Source organism: Trachemys scripta, chromosome 2 (assembly GCF_013100865.1).
Source record: "Trachemys scripta elegans isolate TJP31775 chromosome 2, CAS_Tse_1.0, whole genome shotgun sequence".
In the NCBI taxonomy this organism is placed as follows: domain Eukaryota; kingdom Metazoa; phylum Chordata; order Testudines; family Emydidae; genus Trachemys; species Trachemys scripta.
The window spans coordinates 92,249,226-92,268,609 of record NC_048299.1 but is presented as its reverse complement, the minus strand read 5'-3'; the positions used below and the strand labels follow the sequence as shown (position 1 = coordinate 92,268,609).

The 19,384-nt window shown below is 39.3% G+C and overlaps 1 protein-coding gene across 1 annotated transcript in view; it reads right to left on the bottom strand.

Moving 5' to 3' along the window:
* Positions 1 to 19,384, bottom strand: part of HECW1 (HECT, C2 and WW domain containing E3 ubiquitin protein ligase 1) — a 381,766-nt gene that overhangs the window by 143,166 nt on the left and 219,216 nt on the right. The window contains exon 6 of the mRNA XM_034759497.1: positions 11,678 to 11,753. Within this exon, the coding sequence (XP_034615388.1) occupies positions 11,678 to 11,753 (76 nt within the window). The remainder of the gene's footprint in view (positions 1 to 11,677; positions 11,754 to 19,384) is intronic.

Here is a 19,384-nt window from a genome sequence, read left to right as displayed (position 1 = left end):
CCCGGCTCCCGGCCCGGACCCCGGCCCCGCGCCCAGCCCGGCCCGGCACCATGCCCCCGACCCCGGACAAAGAGGCCCCCCGAGCCTCCCGATTTTCCCGGACATGCCCGGCTTTTGGGGATTTCCCCCCGGACGGGGATTTGAGCCCCCAAAAGCCGGACATGTCCGGGAAAATCCGGACGTATGGTAACCCTATGCAGATGGAACCCCCAAGTGCCTCTTTTCAAATTTACCCATAAGGTCCTGAAGAAGGCCACATAGCCCATTATTGCTTGTCTTTTTGAAGCCCAGGAAATACCTGTAAATTGTTTTGTATCTCATTATTTCAGGACTCCTTAGCAGCTAGTGCCTGTACCCGTTGAATCTCTTTTTCCAGATGCATGTCTAGCTTCCTTTGGATGTGAAACCACTTGCTTGTAATGACTTCAGTGTGTGATTCTTTATTTCAACTGCTATTTGTTTAGAGTTTCATCCCCTTTCATTTAAAACTCTATTTCATATTGAAACAAAGGCAATAAATAGCAGTTTTGCTTCTTTCTTTCTGTCACTGTCTTAAAGAGATGTAATATGTTAGGGAAGATAAATTCAACCAATTTTGGAGATTCTTTCTAAATATTTTTAAGTGTCATTTCTCTTTGAGGATTGTTTAAAAGTCATAATCTGACATGTTCATTATCACACAGTTTTAATACTTTAACAGAAACCTGATGAGACAGCTGAGCCAATAGGTTAGATGAGACCAATTAAAACCCATTAACAATGGTACAATTGGGTCAATAGGAGGATATGCTGGATGGATTGGAACTCCTAATGGAATGCTTTGCAAATGAAAACAAAGTGTATGTCAGAGTACAGCTGTGTCAAAGAGTAGGGGCTAAGGATCAGAAACTCTACAGTTTGCTTCACTAGACAGTTTATGATAAAACCCAATAAAAGATAGTCCCAAGTGAAAGAGTAAATAATTTTGTTGTGGTTGTTTTTAAGGACATAATTGCCATTGTGGGTCAGACCAATGGTCCATCTAGCCCAGTATCCTGTGTCAGAATAGTGGCCATGGAGCTTCAGGGGGTACAGAACAGGGCAATTTTGGAGAGATCTACCCATCTTCCCCTCCCACTTTTGACAGTCAGAGGTTTAGGGCTGCCCTGAGCATGGAGTTGAATCCCTGACCATCTTGACTAATAGCCATTGATGGACCTATCCTCCATTAACTTATCTAGTTCTTTTTTGAACCCAGTTATACTTTTGGCCTTCACAACATCCTATAGGAATGAGTTTCACGGGTTAATTGTGTGAAGAAGTACTTTATCTTGTTTGTATTAAACCTGCTGCCTGGTTTTACCACATCCATTTGATTATCTTCATTCCACCAAGTTTTCGTGATGCCTATTATATTAATATTTCCATTTAATACCAGGCACACTATCTAGTTCATCCACCTTAGTATTTAGACTTCTAGCATTTGTATAGAGCGCTTGTACATTTTGTCAATATTTATTGCTTGCCTTCATGTGTTATATTTAAATGTGACTATTTTGTTGGACTGTTCCTCACTAGCACCTGTCTGTACTTTACCAACTTCTTTCCTTTTCCCTTTAATAGGATATAGAGTTTCCCCTTTAATAAATGTATCCCTACGGGATGTCTCTGCCTGAACTGTGTGCTCCTTTGCACCTGGGATACTCAGCTCATCAGGCAGAGATTTCAAAAGGTGTCGCACATATGAGCATTATAAACATGCTGTATTTTAATAATCCCATTCTCACATCTGTCAAATACTCTTAATCAAATACAAAACAGGTTAAGAGAAAGAAGACTCCGCTAGAAAGTACTTCTGTGAGAGTGTGTGCTGTCATGCTCTTAGTAGCACCATTACACAAATAAAATGTTTTGGTTCAGACTGTAAACCTTATGTTGTACAAAGGTTTAAAAAATGGGAAGCTTGTATAGACTGCCCCTCCTGAGTGTGAGGTTCTTATGTACAAAACACCTTTCAAATGAAGTCTGGCTCCCAATTCTGCTGAAGTCCATTATGATCAACTGGTTTTGCAGTGAATACTGTGCTGTCAGCAGTACATTACAGGAAAGCCCAAACCAGGATTGAAAAAGGGATGCTGAGGACTGGGCCGGAGCAGAATAACAGAATGAGGCTAGTAATGTAAGCCACAGGATGAGAAAGTATGAGAAAAGCCTCTGAGAACTGATTTTGTTTTCTCTGATGTCTCCTCAAAAGACTCTCAAACAGAAATATTTATTGCTTTATATGTTTCTACATTTTTCCCTTAGAAAAAAGATTGCCCATGTTGTTATCCAATGATATGGGTTATTGATAGATAGGAATGAAAATATCTAGCACTTGATATTATAGTTACCTGCTCATTGTTCTTTATGAGCAGGTAACTATAATGACCCCCAGTCTAATTCTATTACCTGGAATAAACTATGGAGACCATAGAACTCAGTATTTAAAAAACAAATCAGCTTTCATTAATAATCTTCCAGATACTTGTCCAAGTACAAGTGGAACAATTCAGCCAGGCACTATATGGGATAGTTAGTTTCTCAATGTCATGTATTGGGGAAAGTTGCATGATATGGCACTTCAACATGCAAAAAAAATCTTTTTTTAAAAGCCCTTTGTTCAGCAGTGGTAATTCTGAAGTTTTAGTGCACATAAGTTAGTTCTGTGGCACACATATTGAGGCCAGTTTTCAGTGGAAGATTAAAATGGCTGCAGCTTTTATCGGCTTGTCATCAGCCTATGGCACTGTCTGGCACAAGGGCCTAGAGCTGAAGCTATCCAACCTGCTTCAATCCGGCCAGACATTTCAACTCACTAGGTCAATGCCTTCAAAGAAGACAGTTCCGTGTCCATCTAGTAAATCAGGTTTGTAAAAAGTGGAGGTTGCACAATGGCCTTCCACAAGGATCAGTACTTGCACCATCCCTTTTTAACTTATACATAAGCTCATTTATACTGATGATCTATCACTAACGACACAGGCCGCAACATCCAGCAAAACTGATCAGAAGAAGATGGAAAACTATTTTTGGTACTGGCAACTCAAACCCAATCCATCAAAAATGGTGTTGTCAGCTTTCCATCTCAGCAATTCTGAAGCTAAGAGGATGCTGAACATAAACTTCTATGGCAAGGCAATCGCCCACAATCCTAACCCCGGCAACCTAGAAGTCACTCTTCATTGCAACCTTATCTATCAACATCTGAAACAGGTGACCCATAAAACAAAGAGTCACAATAATATCTTCCAAAAGCAAGCAGGTTCTAGCTGGGGTTCTGCTGCTCGTATACTACTAATGGCAACTGTGGCTTTAGTTTATTCCACAGACAAGTACTGCACAGCTTTCTAGCAAAGAAACTTCTACACAGACCTCATCGCTATCCTGCTAAATGCGGCTATCAGACTTGTAACTGGCACCCTGAAATCCACTTTGCTGCCTTGGCTTTCAGTCCTCAAAAACATCCCTCCTCCAACCATACAGTTAGAGGTGGCTATGATGTGCGAGTACAAGAAAGCTCTCACTAACCAAAAGCTCCTGCTCCATGATAATCTTGTTCACCTGTCTCACACTTGCCTTATGCTCCGCCAACCATTCTGGGCAGCTGGAGAAGCAAGTCTGTCATCCAACTTCAACTGAGAAGACACCTGGCAGATGCAGTGGGCAGACCCTGGCATTTACCAAGCATATCATAGATGATCTCATCATTGAACCACCTGGTTTCCTACTCTGCCTAAGATAGTGGACAACCAACTGTATTAGGGCATTACATGGAAGATGTGTGCACTTGATGCACAAATGGAGTAGCAAGGATTCAACACAGTGCAAATACAGAGACCTCCAAACCATTGAGCTCATTGCGAATCAGTGCCCAATCTTTACATTCCCAGGCTGTATAGCAAAGTTGCACTCTGCATCGCCTGAAGCCCTGTAATGGATTTCAGACCTTTCTATCAACTTGTAAATGTTGCTATTTCCACATGAAAAAAAGAAGTTGTTCTGTGGTACTCCATGCTTCCCTGAGTCAGCATTAAACAGGGAGAGCTTATAAACCTTTAACAGAAGGGAAGAGGCGCTTGTGTCAATGTTGGGAAGTTGCAATAGTCAGAGGGAGTGTCATCGGGTCTGTTTACATGGCACTAGTAGCCCCAACATTCCATGCAAAGGTCACAGAGGGGTTGGAGACCTGGGATTGGGTTCGGTGAACAACTGCACCTTGTCTTTGTGTGTGTGTGATGCTATTTCTCTCTTTGCTGTGGAAGTACCGACTATTAGGTTAACTATATTTTAACTCTCACCAAATACAGGGCCTGGTTCTTCCTCTGGTATGCCAATTTTATAGTGGTGTAACTGCACTAAAATTCATGGCTTCAAACCACCACAAAAGCAGTGGAATGGAATGGAGAATCAGTCCTACAATTTTGAAGAGTTCTTTTTCCTTACTATTATATGAACCCTCCACTAGGTTAATGGAAGCATGGAGGAATGATACAGTGAATACAACTAAGTCTGTGAGAGTCTGTGGCTGACACAAGATAGAATGAAGAAGAAATAATAATTTGAGGACCAGACCCTACCTTTGATCTGACAGCACATCAATCTGAGCACTTTTTTGCTTCTTATATAAGACTTATGTAACATGTATGATGGGCAGAAACATTGTTTCCCTGATCCTCTCTATTTATAGTCCTGAGCAGTCTTCATGGCTGTGTCAGGGCCTGATCCTGCAATCCTCACTCATGTAAGTGCTTAATGATGGGAGCCATATCACAACCTTGATAAATAGATAATCCTTATGCATGTAGTTCCCATGACTTCCATATGATATTCATGTAAATAAGGGTTGCACAATCAGCTGCTTAAGGGACAGATTTTCCAACATTATTATCACATCTCCCCACAAAGTTCTTACAGTCATCAAAAAATACAATAGGGAAGATCTGCAGAAAATTATCTGGGCGCTGGTAGATACCTGACAGATTCCTATTTTATTTGCAATGAGACATGCAATATTTGTGAGAAGTGTAATTTTCCTATAAAAGGCTCAGGAAACAATCCAAAAACTCAGGCAAGTTCCTACTAGTGTGTTAGCACTTGGTGGTCCTTTCTATCATATCTATAGAAGCATAGTATCCGAATCCATTATGCTTTCCCAAATGGAAATATTTCCCTCTAATCAGAATGGTTCTGAAAATATTCTCACTGAATATTTATTAAGTGATGGTTTAGGAATAATTGGGTCTAATCCTTTGGTTAAATCAATGAATTACAGAAGGCTTAGATTTATACCACAGTACAGTGCAGTTTTATAATGCATTTGGCAGTTACAGGCCTAACTTCAGTATCAGGCAAATTGGTTGAAACTATAATAAAGAACAGAATTATGAGACACATAGATGAACACGATTTGTTGAGAAAGAGTAAACACTGGTTTTCCAAAGGGAAATCGTGCCCCATCAATCTATCAGAATTCTTTCAGGGGGTCAACAAACATGTGGACAAAGGTGATTCAGTGCATACAGTGTACTTGGACTTTCAGAAAGCTTTTGATAAGGTCCTTTACCAAAGGCTATTAAGCAAAGTAAGCAGTTATGGGATAAGAGGGAAGGTCCTCTCATGGATCAGTAACTGGTTGAAAGATAGGAAACAAAGGGTAGGAATAAATGGCCAGTTTTCAGAAAGAAGAGAGGTAAATAGTGATGTCCCCCAGGGATCTGTACTGGGACCGGTGCTGTTCAACATATTCATCAATGATCTGGAAAAAGAGGTAAACAGTGAGGTGGCAAAATACACAGGTGATACAAACTACTCAAGATTGTTAAGTCCAAAGCTGACTGGGAAGAGTCACTAAAGTTGGTGACTGGGCAACAAAATGGCAGACAAAATTCAATGTTGATGAATGTAAAGTAGTGCACACTGGAAAATATAATCCCAACTATACATACAAAATAATGGGTTCTAAATTAGCTGTTACCACTCAAGAAAGAGATGTTGAAGTAATTATAGATAGTTCTCTGAAAATATCTGCTCAATCTGAAGCAGCAGTAAAACAAGCAAACAAAATGCTAGGAACCATTCGGAAAGGGATAATGTCACTATATAAATCCATGGTACGCCCAACTTTGAATATTATGTGCAGTTCTGGTTACCCCATCTCAAAAGAGATATTTAGAACTGGAAAAGGTACAGAAAAGGGCAACAAAAATGATTAAGGGTATGGAACAGCTTCCATACTAGTAAAAATTAAAAAAAAAATTGTGACTTTTCAGCTTGGAAAAGAGACCACTAAGTGGGGATATGACAGAGGTCAATAAAATAGGAAATGGTGTGGAGAAAGTAAATAAGGAAGTGTTATTTACTTCTTCACATAACACAAGACCAAGGGATCATCCAGTAAAATTAATAGGCAGCAGGTTTAAAACAAACAAAAGGATGTACTTCACACAACACACAGTTAACCTGTGGAATTCGTTGCTGGGGATGTTGTGAAGGCCAAAACTATAACAGGGTTCAAAAAAGAATGAGATAAATTCGTGGAGGATGGGCCCATCAATGGCTATTAGCCAAGATGGTCAGGGATGCAACCCCATCCTCTGGTTGTCCCTAGCCTCTGACTGCCAGAAGCTAGGAGTAGACAGCAGATGATGAGTCACTCAATGATTGTCTGTTCTGTTCAATCTCTCTGAAACACCTGGCATTGGCCATTGTTGGAAGACAGGATACTGAGCTAGATGGACCATTGGTCTGACCCAGTATGGCTACTGGCGCTAGTACACTAAAATATGACAGTGTGGCAGCGGCAGCATGGGTGGCAACTTGGGATAGCTGCCCGAGTATAATCCCACCCAACCCCCTCGGTACATACTCAGGCGACTAGCCTGAACCACTGCTCGTGCTGCTGTGGCCACACTGCTATTTTTAACACTCTAGCTTGAGCAGAATTAGTGTGCATTTTCCGAATCCCATGCTACTGTGGCACACTCTAACTCGCCGTGTGGACCCTGCCACCATACACTAAAAGTTCTGCAGTGCACTTTGATCTATTGGGATTGTAATGCCAATAGACCTGGGGCCTCTGGAGTTTAGTGCATGAGCCTCTACTGCATGAGCTAAAAGCCATTTGGTTGTTAGCTAAGGCTGTAGAGCAGATTCATTAACCTCTTTCTCTAAGTGGTCTCGGTGCCACTAGATGGGACAGAACACAACACCCAGGAGGTGTGTGGGTTACAGTATTTCAAACAGCAGTAGACCAAACCACACTAGGAAATGTTTAGTGTGCAGTCTCAGGGTCCACCTGGCTAGTTAGTGTGCAATAAGCCTGTGTGCTATACATTCACACCTCAACTTGCCATACATTAGCTTGCTGTATAGACAAGCTCTGAGTGCAGGTATGAGGTTCTTGAACTCAGCATAGTAAGGAAAGGGTTCAGTGGTGCAGCTGTATTGTTGATGTCAAGAGAGCAAATATTAAGGCATTAGGAAATCTTCTGAGGAATGTAAAGTGACAGAAAGTATTAAAATCCAAGAGTGCAGAATAAGGCAAAGGAATCCTAAAAGATCCTATATATAAGGGCCAACGGGGTATGCAAGAACTACTGGGTCAGGCTCTATGGCCTGTGTTATGCAGGAGGTCAGACTAAATTGTTATAATGGTCCCATCTGGCCTCAAAATCTATGAATCTATGAACAGACTCCAGTTCCTCTTAAAAAACAAAAATCCATGAAATAAGAATTGGCCAGAGTGGCTGCACAAGGAGGCGTTTAAAGACCCTGAGATTTTAAAAAGTAGAAAAGTGGAGAGGTAAGCAAACAAGAATCCAGTGATAGCAGTCTTGCAGGGAAAACATTAAGGACAGAAAAAAAAAAAGGGGGGGGAGGGGTAAATGAATTCATGATAGCCAAGGGCACCAAGGAGAATTAGAAGAGCTTTTTATTTATATAGGGGAAGAGGCAGAAGTAGTACTAATGAAAATGCAGGTCTATTAATAAATGAAATGAGAATAAATTAATTATTCAGAAATGGCTGCAAGACAGAACTTTTTAATTGTCTTCAGTGAGAAAAAAATACAAGAGAAAGTGGAACAATTAGTCTGAATATTCTAACAGTGAAGTTGATGAACCACTGGAACAAACTACCATCTCTGGAGGTCTTCAAATCAAGACTGTGTGGCTTTCTGGAAAACATGTTTTAGTCAAATACAAGTTATTGGGCTCAGCACAGGGTACCTGAGTGAAATTCTCTGGACTCTGTTATACAGAAGTCTAGATGACTTAACAGTCCCTTCTGGCCTTACAGTCTATGAATCTTGGGCTGTGCCTTGGAAGCACAACCCTGTTTTGGAGGTGATGGAAAATCACTTCCATCCCAGCAGAAACTCTGGAAAGGTAATAGACTCCTGAGCAGTAAACAGCTTGGGTTTATAAAGAATACATCCTAACAGCTTAGTTTGATTGGGGGTGGGAGGGGTGTGTGTGTGTGTTACAAAATTAGTGAATAAATGAAATATAGTAAATATAGGCTGAGATTTTTCATAGGTGCCTAAGGGATTTGGATACCTAATTCCCACTAAAATTGGTCACCCGAATCTCATACAAAGACTGTTCTGAAAATCTCAAACTGTAGTATACGTGGATTTTGATTAAGCATTTGATTACATAAGAACTTAGTAATGGCCATACTGGGTCAGACCAATGGTCCATCTAGTTTACTATACTGTTTTATGACAGTGGCCAGTGTCAGATGCTTGAGAGAGAATGAACAGAACAGAGAAAATAACAAGTGATCCATCCCCTGTCGTCCACTCCCAGCTTCTGGCAGTCAGAGGTTGAGGGACACCCAGAGCATGGGGTTGCATCCCGCTGGTTCTTGTGTTATATGAAGGGGTAAATAACACTTCTTTGTTCACTTTCTCCACACCATTCATGGTTCTATAGACCTCTATCATATCCCCCATTAAATGTCTCTTTTTTAAAATGAATAGTCCCAGTCTTATTAATCTCTCCTCTTATGGAAGCTGTTCCATAACCCTCATCATTTTTGTTGCCCTTTTCTGAAACTTTCCCAATTCTAATATATTTTGTTTGAGCTGGGGAGACCAGAGCGGCACACAGTATTCAAGATGTGGGTGTACTATGGATTTATATAGTGGAATTTTGATATTTTATACCTTATTATCTATCCCTTTCATAATGGTTCCTAACATTGTTAGCTTTTTTGACTGCTGCTGTACACTGAATGGATGTGTTCAGAGAACTATCCACAATGACTCCAAGATCTCTTTCTTGAGTGGTAACAGCTAGTTTAGAGCCCACCATTTTGTAGGTATAGTTGGGATTATATTTTCCAGTGTGTGCATTACTTTGCTCTGATCAACACTGAATTTCAATTGCTATTTTGTTGCCCAGTCACCCAGTTTTGTGAGATCCCTTTGTAACTCTTTGCAGTCAGCTTTGGACTTAACTATCTTGTGTAATTTTGTATCATCTGCCAATTTTGCCACTTCTGGCTAAAATTTTCATAAGCGCCCTAAGTGTTTTAGGAGTCTAAACAATTTTTATTGATTTTCAATGAATTGTGCTGATTTATACCGTCTGAGTATCTGGTCCTTAATCTCTGTAAAATGGGGTAATAATACTTCTCTATCTCACAAGGCGGTTATGAGGATAAATTCATTAATGTTTGTGAGATGCTAAATATTATGGTCATTGGTGCCATAGAAAACCCTGTAAACAGTGTATAAGTATCAAAGTGTGCAAAGATTAAAGCTTGAGAAAAATTATTGAATGTGATGCACAGACTTATAACTAGGAGTGATAGGCTGATATTAAGAAAGGAAAACTAGAGGTGGAATCTCACACAAACCTCGTGACAGTAAAATCTATCCATCAACCAGCAGAATAGGCCAAAGTGCCTTCAGCAAATATGTTATGCTGTCACTGGACCATGAACTGCCGTCTAATGAAGTGGCTGTTTCATTATGAGAACCTGAGTGCATGTCGTCTTTCTGCAGCCAACATGACAAAGAACTCAGACACTTACAGCTGTCTATAATCTGAAGTGTGACATTCCTCTCAGAGAGGTGGAAAAGTCATGTTTATTTTATTTTGAAAGCTAATTAGAGATGTTGCTATGGAGTTTTAAAATAGATTATATTACGTCTAATTAAATAGGCCCCTAATATTTCTTTTAAAATTTTAAAACATTCAATAATTATACTAATATAATCACATAAAAGATTAAAAAGCCACAAAAGCCATAACTGTTGGTGTTATTGTTGAACAGTTAAGGCTTGAGGTAACCTCTCACCGGACCAAATTTTGATCCCCTAAATAAGTGAATACTGAGAAAAATTCCCACTGAAATAACTCAAACTCCCATTTCTAATGTCCTGAAACATGAGAGTTTGTATCTGTTATAAGTGTTTATCCTATCTGGGAACATTTGGTCAGGCTAACTTCCGCTGAACTCAATGATTATTATTCAGTTTTTATTCAGTACTTTCTCAGGCAAACTCTCACTGACTTAAATGAAAGTTAGCCTGAGTAAATGTTCATAGATTGGATAAACATTTAAAATCTACCCAGATAGGATACAAAATAAGGGACATATAAACCACAAACTACATGGGATTAGGAAGAATCTTTCCCTGTGGTAAGGTAGTCCATAAATGTACACTATAAGGTTTCTCTGAAGCATCTAGTACTATCTACTGCAGCAGACAGGATACGTTGGGCTAGATGGGCTGATCCAGTATGGCAGTTTCTGGGATTTGGCTCGAAGATGTTAGTTTTATGGTATTTTTTTTTTATTTATCTACTTACATTACTTAATTCCTCTAAAATGTAGAGTCCTGTTTTGTTTTCTTTATAGTTTTACTTAGACTGCAAGCTTTTTGGGGCAGGGGCTGTCTTTTTGTTCTGGATTTGTACAGCACCTAGCACAATGGGGTACTGGTCCATGACTGGGATTCTTAGAAACTACCACAACACTTCACTAATAATAATTTTTAAACTGGAATGATAGTCAAGGTGAAGGCGTACTAATATCTAAGGGCAAATTTAGAAAAGTAGAAGCCTCTGTGAGCTCAAAGGACAAGCATGCACAAGCTCCTGTTTACGCACATCCGTGGGCCCGATTCAGAGAAGCGCTGAAACATGTGCTTAAAGTTAAGGATGTGCTGAAGTCCCATTGACTTCAACAGACTTTAAAGATAAGCATAAAGTTAATCACGTGGGTACGTGCTATCATGAAAAGGGATGCTTTCCTGAACTGGGGCCTGTATAGGCAGTTGCCACAATTATGCATGTAAGTTTAAGTAACTGCAAGTACAAATGGATAGCTGGACACCTTACTGCCCTTTTGCACATGCAATTCATAATAATACTTCACTCTTATTTAGCATTTTTTATCTCTCAATCAGCTTTACAAAGGAGATCAGTATTATTACCCGCACTTTACAGACGTAAAATTGCTTTCAATTACAGGTACACCTGTATGCATGTTTTTCAGGTGAACCTGTGCCTCTCTTCTTTAAACCTTTGGCCCTCAAAATTTCAAAGCTAAGTCTAAACGGTCTACTGGGGTTGTTTCATGGTTTATAAATCTCCAGTCCTACCCTCTGGTCTCATAGCTTTATGCATTCAAGCAAAGACATACCTGAGAGTGAAAAACTGATTAGTCGCCGACTTCCTTGACCCTGGACCGGATCTTCACTGGTGATGCTTTTAAAAATCTGCTGGAAGAAGGAAAATGGTGAGATAGCTGTCTCCAATGATTCTTGAACAGAAAACTGACTTAATAACTGTTATTCCTGCTGTCGTCATCAACTGAGAATCAATTACATGCCTTCATTAGGAAACTAAAAAAATTTTTACCAGTAAAGTACGAAACCAGCCACAAGGGAGCTCCTTTTCACGGAAATGAAAAACTATGGAAAAATTACTGTAATCTTATATGTGTTTTGTGTTAATAGAAAGAGTACTTCCTCAGTGGAATATCTGTAAACAGTAATTGCTTATTAAACAAAAAATGAATGCAGCTCATAAGGATGGTTATGTTGCCCCTCACTTTAATAGCAAATTCTGAGCTCAACAAAATGAAATGTAAATCTCTGTAGTTCAGTTATTCTAGTGACTCTCCAGCTGACTGCCAGGAACCTGTATTTACATTTACGGGTTACATAAAACATGAGTATTAATCTCATGAAAAAAGTAGCAATTATGAAATATTGCAGTGACAAATGTACACGGGAAGTCTGAAGAAGCAAGAGCTACAGTATATGATCATTTGAGCTTGTTTAATAGACAGAATCTTTAAAAAGTGGGCCCTGTTGGGCTTGACTTTTGGCCAGGATCAGCATGTTTCTTGCACACCGCTGATTTGAATGTGGGAATAACTCTCTCCTTCTCAACCCCATCTATACATTTTAGACAATAGTGGGTTTTTCTTCACGAATCTGAACTGTTCCTGTTTTAATTTTAAAAGATTGTATTTGCTTGAAGTGTGTCAGTGGCAAGTGAGAAGGGAATTGCTCTGTTGCTGACTTTATGCTCAGGGCACAACAGAGTAGTTTGCCAGCTGGTGCTAAAAACTGGGACATTGTCACAGCAAAGAAAATAAATCCTTTACCATCTCTTTCTGGATCAAGCTATGGAAAGCACAGGAGGAAGATATTCTCATGGGGAATCAATCTGCTGACTGGAGGTCTTTAAATATGAGCTGAAAAAACTGGGAGACGTGGGCCCACTGACAAACAAGTAGAGCAGATAGTGGAGTTGAGCTGCTAGCAGGATGGCCCACTGGAAGTGGAGCTGCTAGCAGGTTGGGCCACCGGGCCACTTCTCCTTTGATCTTCAGAATGGTATCTACTCCCCCTTAAATGGCTTCAGCCCTCAGAATGGTATTCAATTCAGTGGCAGGAGCATGTTCCACACACCATCTAGCTCCTTCACCTTCCTCCAGAGACATACCGGGAATCGGAGAGAAGTGAGTCATAGATTTTAAGGCTAGAAGGGACCATTATAATAATCTAGTCTAATCTCTTGAACAACACAGGCCTTAGAATCGAGGGAGGTGGTGGAGTCTCCTTTCTTGGAGGTTTTTAAGGCCCAGCTTGACAAAGCCCTGGCTGGGATGATTTAGTTGGGAATTGGTCCTGCTTTGAGCAGGGGGTTGGACTCGATGACCTCTTGAGGTCCCTTCCAACCCTGATATTCTATGATTCTATGATTCTAACCGTACTCAGTAATTTCTGCATGTAGCCCATAACTTCTATCTGAACTCTAGCATATCTTTTAGAAAGACATCCAGACTTGATTTAGACATCTCAAGTGGTGAAGAATCCATCACATCCCTAGGTAAGGTGTTCCATTGCTTAGTTACACTCACTTTTAAAAGTTTGCATCTTATTTCTAGTTTGAATTTGTCTAGCTTCAGCTTCCAAACCCAGGCTTTTATTATGCCATTTTCTACTAGATTAAAGAACTGACTATCAGAAATATCTTCCCCATGAAAATACTTGCTGACCATATTTTTAACCTTCTCTTGGATAAATGGAAACTTTTAACTCTCTCACTATCATGCATGTTTTCCAAACCACATCTTTCTTGTAGCCCTTTTCTGAATGCTTTCCAATTTTTCAACATCCTTCCTGATATATCAGTACTAGAACTGGACACATTATTCCAGTAAATGGTCTCGCTAATGCTGTGATACCCCACCCTACTTCTACTTGATGATCCTACCACATTGCATTGGGAGCTCATGTTTGGGCTGGTTATCTAGTGTGACTGCTAAGTCCTTTCCAGTGTCACTACATTCTAGGTTACCATTTCCCTTTTATTTTCTTTGATGTATGGCCTTCCATTTATCTGTGTTACAACTCATGCTGTTTGAAGGAGTGCATCTTACCAAGTGATCTAAGTTGGTCTATGTAACTGACTTGTCCCAATCATTATTTAGCATTTCACCAATTTTTGTGTCAGCTGCAAATTTAAATTGATTTTATATTTTCTTCCACATCACCGATAAAGATATTGAATAATACAGGGCTGAGAATACATCCCTGAGGGACCCTACTAGAAACACCTCCACTGGATGACAATTACCCATTTACAATTACTTTTACATATCTATCAGTTACACCAGTTTTTAAATCCATTAAAGATAGGCTACATTGATTTTGGATAGTCCTTTTTTTTTCTTATCAAATATCATGTGGGACTAAGACTTCTGTCATGCATTTGACTAAGTATATTAGGACAAGTATATTTGACTAAGTATATTAGAGTTACCTTTGTCAACCAAAGACGTAGTCTCATCAAAAATGATGCCAAGCTTGTTTGACAAGATCTTATTTTCATGAAACCATTTTTATTTGCATTAATTATGACATCTTCCTTTAATTCTTTACTCATTGCATCCCATAACAGTCTTCCCAGGATCAGTGTCAGACAAACCAGCCAATAGTTATTTGACTTATCTAATAGTCCCTCAAATATAGGCACAACATTAGGCTTCCCCCCACAATCATCTGGAACTTCCCCAGTGTTCCAAGATTTGTTAAAAATTAACATTAATGATTCCAAGAGCTTCTCAGACAATTCTTTGAATACTCTTGTGTGCAAGTTATGTGGTCCCACAAATTCTAAAAAGTTTAACTTTTTTAGTTGCTGCTTAACATCCTCTCTAGTTATTGGTGGAATGAAGGTATTTCATTATCTCTGTAAAATATGAATACATCATCCTGCTTCTTTCTACATACAGAACAGAAATATTTAATTAATGCTTCTGCCTTCTCTGCATCATGATAGACCGGGGTCGGCAACCTTCGGCACATGGACGGTCAACATAAACAAAATGTCTCGCGGTCCGCCAGTGGATTACACTGATGGGCCAAGTGCCGAAGGTTGCTGGACCCTGTGATAGACAATTTTGTCATCCTTATCTAGTATTGGACCCATACCATTGTTAGAATTTTGTTTGTTCCTGATATATTTAAATATTTTCTTCTTATTGTCCATAATCTTTCTGGACACAGATTTTTCACTGATACCTTTAGCTTCCCTTATCAATTGTCTGCATTTCCTAATTGCTGACTTATACTCATCACTATCAACTTCTCCATTCACTATGTGTCATTTCCCAATACAAAATTTCAATAGAAAAAAAAAAAGCATTTGCACTGAGGTGTATTTTGCTAGACTGGGTCATGTTAGACATGCAATAAACATAATATTTCCTTTTGATCATCTCATATTTTCCAGGGTCATGAAAGAAAGAAATTAATTGTGATGTCCAAGGATTTTTTTAAAAGGTCAGAAAATACAGTATATTCACACACTGATACATTTAGATCCCAGTCTGCAAACACATACTTATGAGAGTAATATTACTCGCATGAATAGTCCCAATGAGTTCAGTAGAACTACTCACATGTGTGATTGTTTGCAGGAACAGGCCCTCACTTATCAGAACTAAATGAGCAACAATATGAAAATTATATCTAAGAAACAGTAGTACTATATAAATGAATTATATACTCCATAGTTTATCCCAATATAAACTTCTGAGATTTGGTATAACAGTCATTTTGATATAGTTTACCTTCTCATCTGTCAAGACATTTTAAATGAACCTGAACATTTTTTCTAAATGGGTGAAATCCACCCCTCTGTGTAGGGACAATAAAAGGACTATTTTGTGGCCTTTAGGTGTTCATAGTCTTCATGCTGGCCTCTGCACAAGGGATAAATACCACCCGATATGAATTGTTTAGTATCACATAGATATACATTGAAAAAAGTACTAGGAAGGTGGGAGGAATACTTCTTTTTTTAAGTAGATCTTTCAAGAAGTGAGAATGGAGAGAAAAAACCTAATCCAAAGCATGACTTGATTTAGCTGCTTACATAAACATAGCTGTGCACACAAGTGCTCTTTTCTCAATTGTTTGGCAAGTCATGCTCTTCTTGTTTGCATTTCTGTCTGACTGAAGGTTATGTTTTCAGAGGACTAAACTGGGCATCTCGGGAACTGAAAACCAATAAGTAAAACATTCCAAGGTCAGTCAAAATGTTGAGGTTAAAAAACATTAACAATATTTTTTAATCATTGCTTTGGCTCAGGTTCACTGTTTCGTACTGCTATGGCATAAAGAAAGAAAAGTTAAATGCAAAATACAAAATGGGAATTAACTGGCTAGCTGCTGGTAGTACTGCTGAAAAGGATCTGGGGTTATAGTGGATCACAAATTGAAGATGTCAGTAATATGATGCAATTGTAAAAAAGGTTAATATTATTCTGGGGTGTATTAAGAGGGCTGTTGTATGTAAGACACACAAAGGTAATTGTCCCACTCTTCGTGACACTGGTGAGGCCTCAGCTGGAGTTCTATGTCCAATTTCTGCAGGCCACACTTTAGTAAAGATGTGGACAAATTGGAGAGAGTCCAGAGGAGAGCAACAAAAATGATAAAAGGTTTACAAAATTTGACCTATGAGGAAAGATTAAAAAAACTGGGTATGTTCAGTCTTGGGAAAAGAAAACTGAGAGGGGCGGGAGGACCTGATACCAGTTTTCCAATATGTTAGCGGCTGTTATAATGAGGACTGTGATGAATTGTTCTCCTTGTCCACTGAAGGTAGGACAAGAAGTAATGGGCTTAATCTGCAGCAAGAGAGATTTTGGTTAGATCTAAGGAAAAACTTTCTAACTATAAGGGAAATGAAGCTGTGGAACAGGCTTCCAAGGGAGGTTGTGAAATCCCCATCATTGGAGGTTTTTAAAGAACAGTTTGGACAAACATCTGTCAGGTATGGTCTAGGTGTACTTGATCCTGCCTCGGCACAGGAGGCTGGACTAGATGACCTATCCAGGTTCCTTCCAGCCCTACATTTCTATGATTCTATGGCCAGATTCTCTCTGGTGCCTCTGTAGTTCTACTTAGACATTAATAATCTGCTATGAATATATTGAAGATGGAGGTGGAACCACATTTCTTGCTTATGATTGTGTGTGATACTGTTTTGCATTTGCACAGATCTGTCAGTTCATTTAGAGGATACACAATTCAATGGGAAATATTGCTGGATTTTATGAATTATGAATTTTCCTCTTAAGGGCATATTATTGGACAACATTGTAAGTGGCTATTTAAACCACAGCAGCTGCAAAAGTTCTCAGATCTGGTTTCTGAACTCAACTGAGCTGTAGAGAATAAAATCCAGATGTGGCCTGGAAACCACTTCACAAAGATCCATGAATGACTCTTGTGAGAAGCCAATCCCTTTTCTCCCCATCCTGTTAAATTCCTAATACGGATTCACCAGACCCAAACGGCTACAGCAGGCAATGCTTGTGGGCTAGTCTTTTGGGTCTGTGTGTCATTTTCTCCATACATAAGTATGCACATGGACAAATTGTGCAACTGGTTTTCAAGGCAATTGTTTTAAATCAAGATGTCTCAAAGTGACAAATAAAACCTGATGAGTCCAAAAATGTGTCCCATAGCCACCTGCAGCTCACTCTATCTTAGAGAAATATTTTAGATATAGGAAATAGTTTTCAAAAGCACCTAAGTCACTTAGGAGCCTAAGTTACTAAGGGCCACATTTTTAAATCTAAATGTCTAAATACCCTAAAAATCTGGCTCCAAGGAGCCTAAGTCCCACTGAGTTTCTATGGGACCTAAGCTTCTTAATGACTTAGGGCCAGATTTTTTAAAGGTATGTAGACACCTAAAGATGCAGCGAGGCACCCAGAGGGATTTTCAAAAGTGCCTAGGTGCCTAATTCTCATTCTAATCAGTGGGAATTAGGTATCTTGGTGCTTTTGAAAACCCCACTAGATGTCTGAATACCTTTGCAAATGTGGCCCTGGAGCACTTTTTAAAATGGGACTTAAATACTTTGGAAAAATTTATCCAACATGGCTAGAAACTACAGTGATGGGCGCATTGAAGTTTGATTAAATAGATAGCATAGATATGGCCTGCAGAGAGTAATAATTTTAAAAGGTCAGGGGCCAAATCCTTAGTTTTTGTTCTCCATTATTCTAGCTGAGAGAGAAAGAGAGCAGATGGGAGTTAGGAGATGCAATGAAGCTAAAAATACATTAAATACTTTCCTAATATTATTCTTCCATGTAACCAAATTCTGTAAACTCCTGGTCTATCACATTAGGGCCCAATCTTTCAGCTCTTACTGAGAAAAAAATTAAAAGTACATCAATGGGAGTATTGTCTGAGAAAGGGCTACTGAACTGAGCTCCTAATTACAGACTTCAAAAGCTTTCTAAAATACCTCTTTACAGATCCTTGTGGGATAGGCCCTCATGGTTAGAAATATGGTATTAGCAGTGTAAACTGAAGAAAAGTTTTCCATTTTCATCCCACACACTGATAACAGCATCTCCCTATAGTATTTCCCACACTGCTTTTAGTATGGGCTGGTCTACACTAACACTGTAAGTCGATCTAAGTTACGCTAGTTCAGTCATGTAAATTACATAACTGAAGTCGACGTAACCTAGGATGACTTACATCAGTGTCTACACCGCGTTATGTCAACTGGAAACGCTCTCCCATCGACATAGTTTCTGCCTCTCAAGGAGGTGGAGTACAGACATCTACAGGAGAGCGCTCTCCCATTGACTTAGCGTGTCTTCACCAGACCCACTAAATCGACACGACTGCATCGATCGCTACAGTGCCGATTTAGCCGGTAGTGTAGACATGGCCTATATTTTGTATATTGTGTGGCCATCATAGTAATTCTAAAAAGACCCATTGGCATGCAGTAGGATTAATATTTATTTGAAACATGATTATATCTATATATATACATATACATCCAGAACTACAAAATAATATGGCATACTATTTTTCCTACACACTCACACCACAGGCCATAATGACTCTAAAGGAAACTGTATGGCATAGCTTATCCGTGTATAATATACATCTCTCTCTAGAGAAACATATTTGGCCCCTAGTTACATGCAGCTAAAGAAACAGTTTTAACTCAAGTGGAAGAGGGATGTAGTTTTGGTGTTAAACTTGGTGATTCCAAGTTTGATTCCTTCTGACAATTGTAGTGTCTGGATGGAGATAGTCTGTTGTGTATATATAGTAAGACTGCTACATATAGTGGTCACCATTTACATTGGTCTGTCACATAGCTCAATATTTCTGGACCCATATTTTCAGGAGTCTCTGTTTCAAGCTATGCAGTAGTGTTTTAAGATTAAATCAAAGTATTCAACTTCAATATAGCACAAGAAATTACAACAGTAAATCTATGATCTGCTTACTCTTTTTATAAAACAGTTCTGTGCCTTAAGAGCCAAAAACTAGTTACAAAAGTG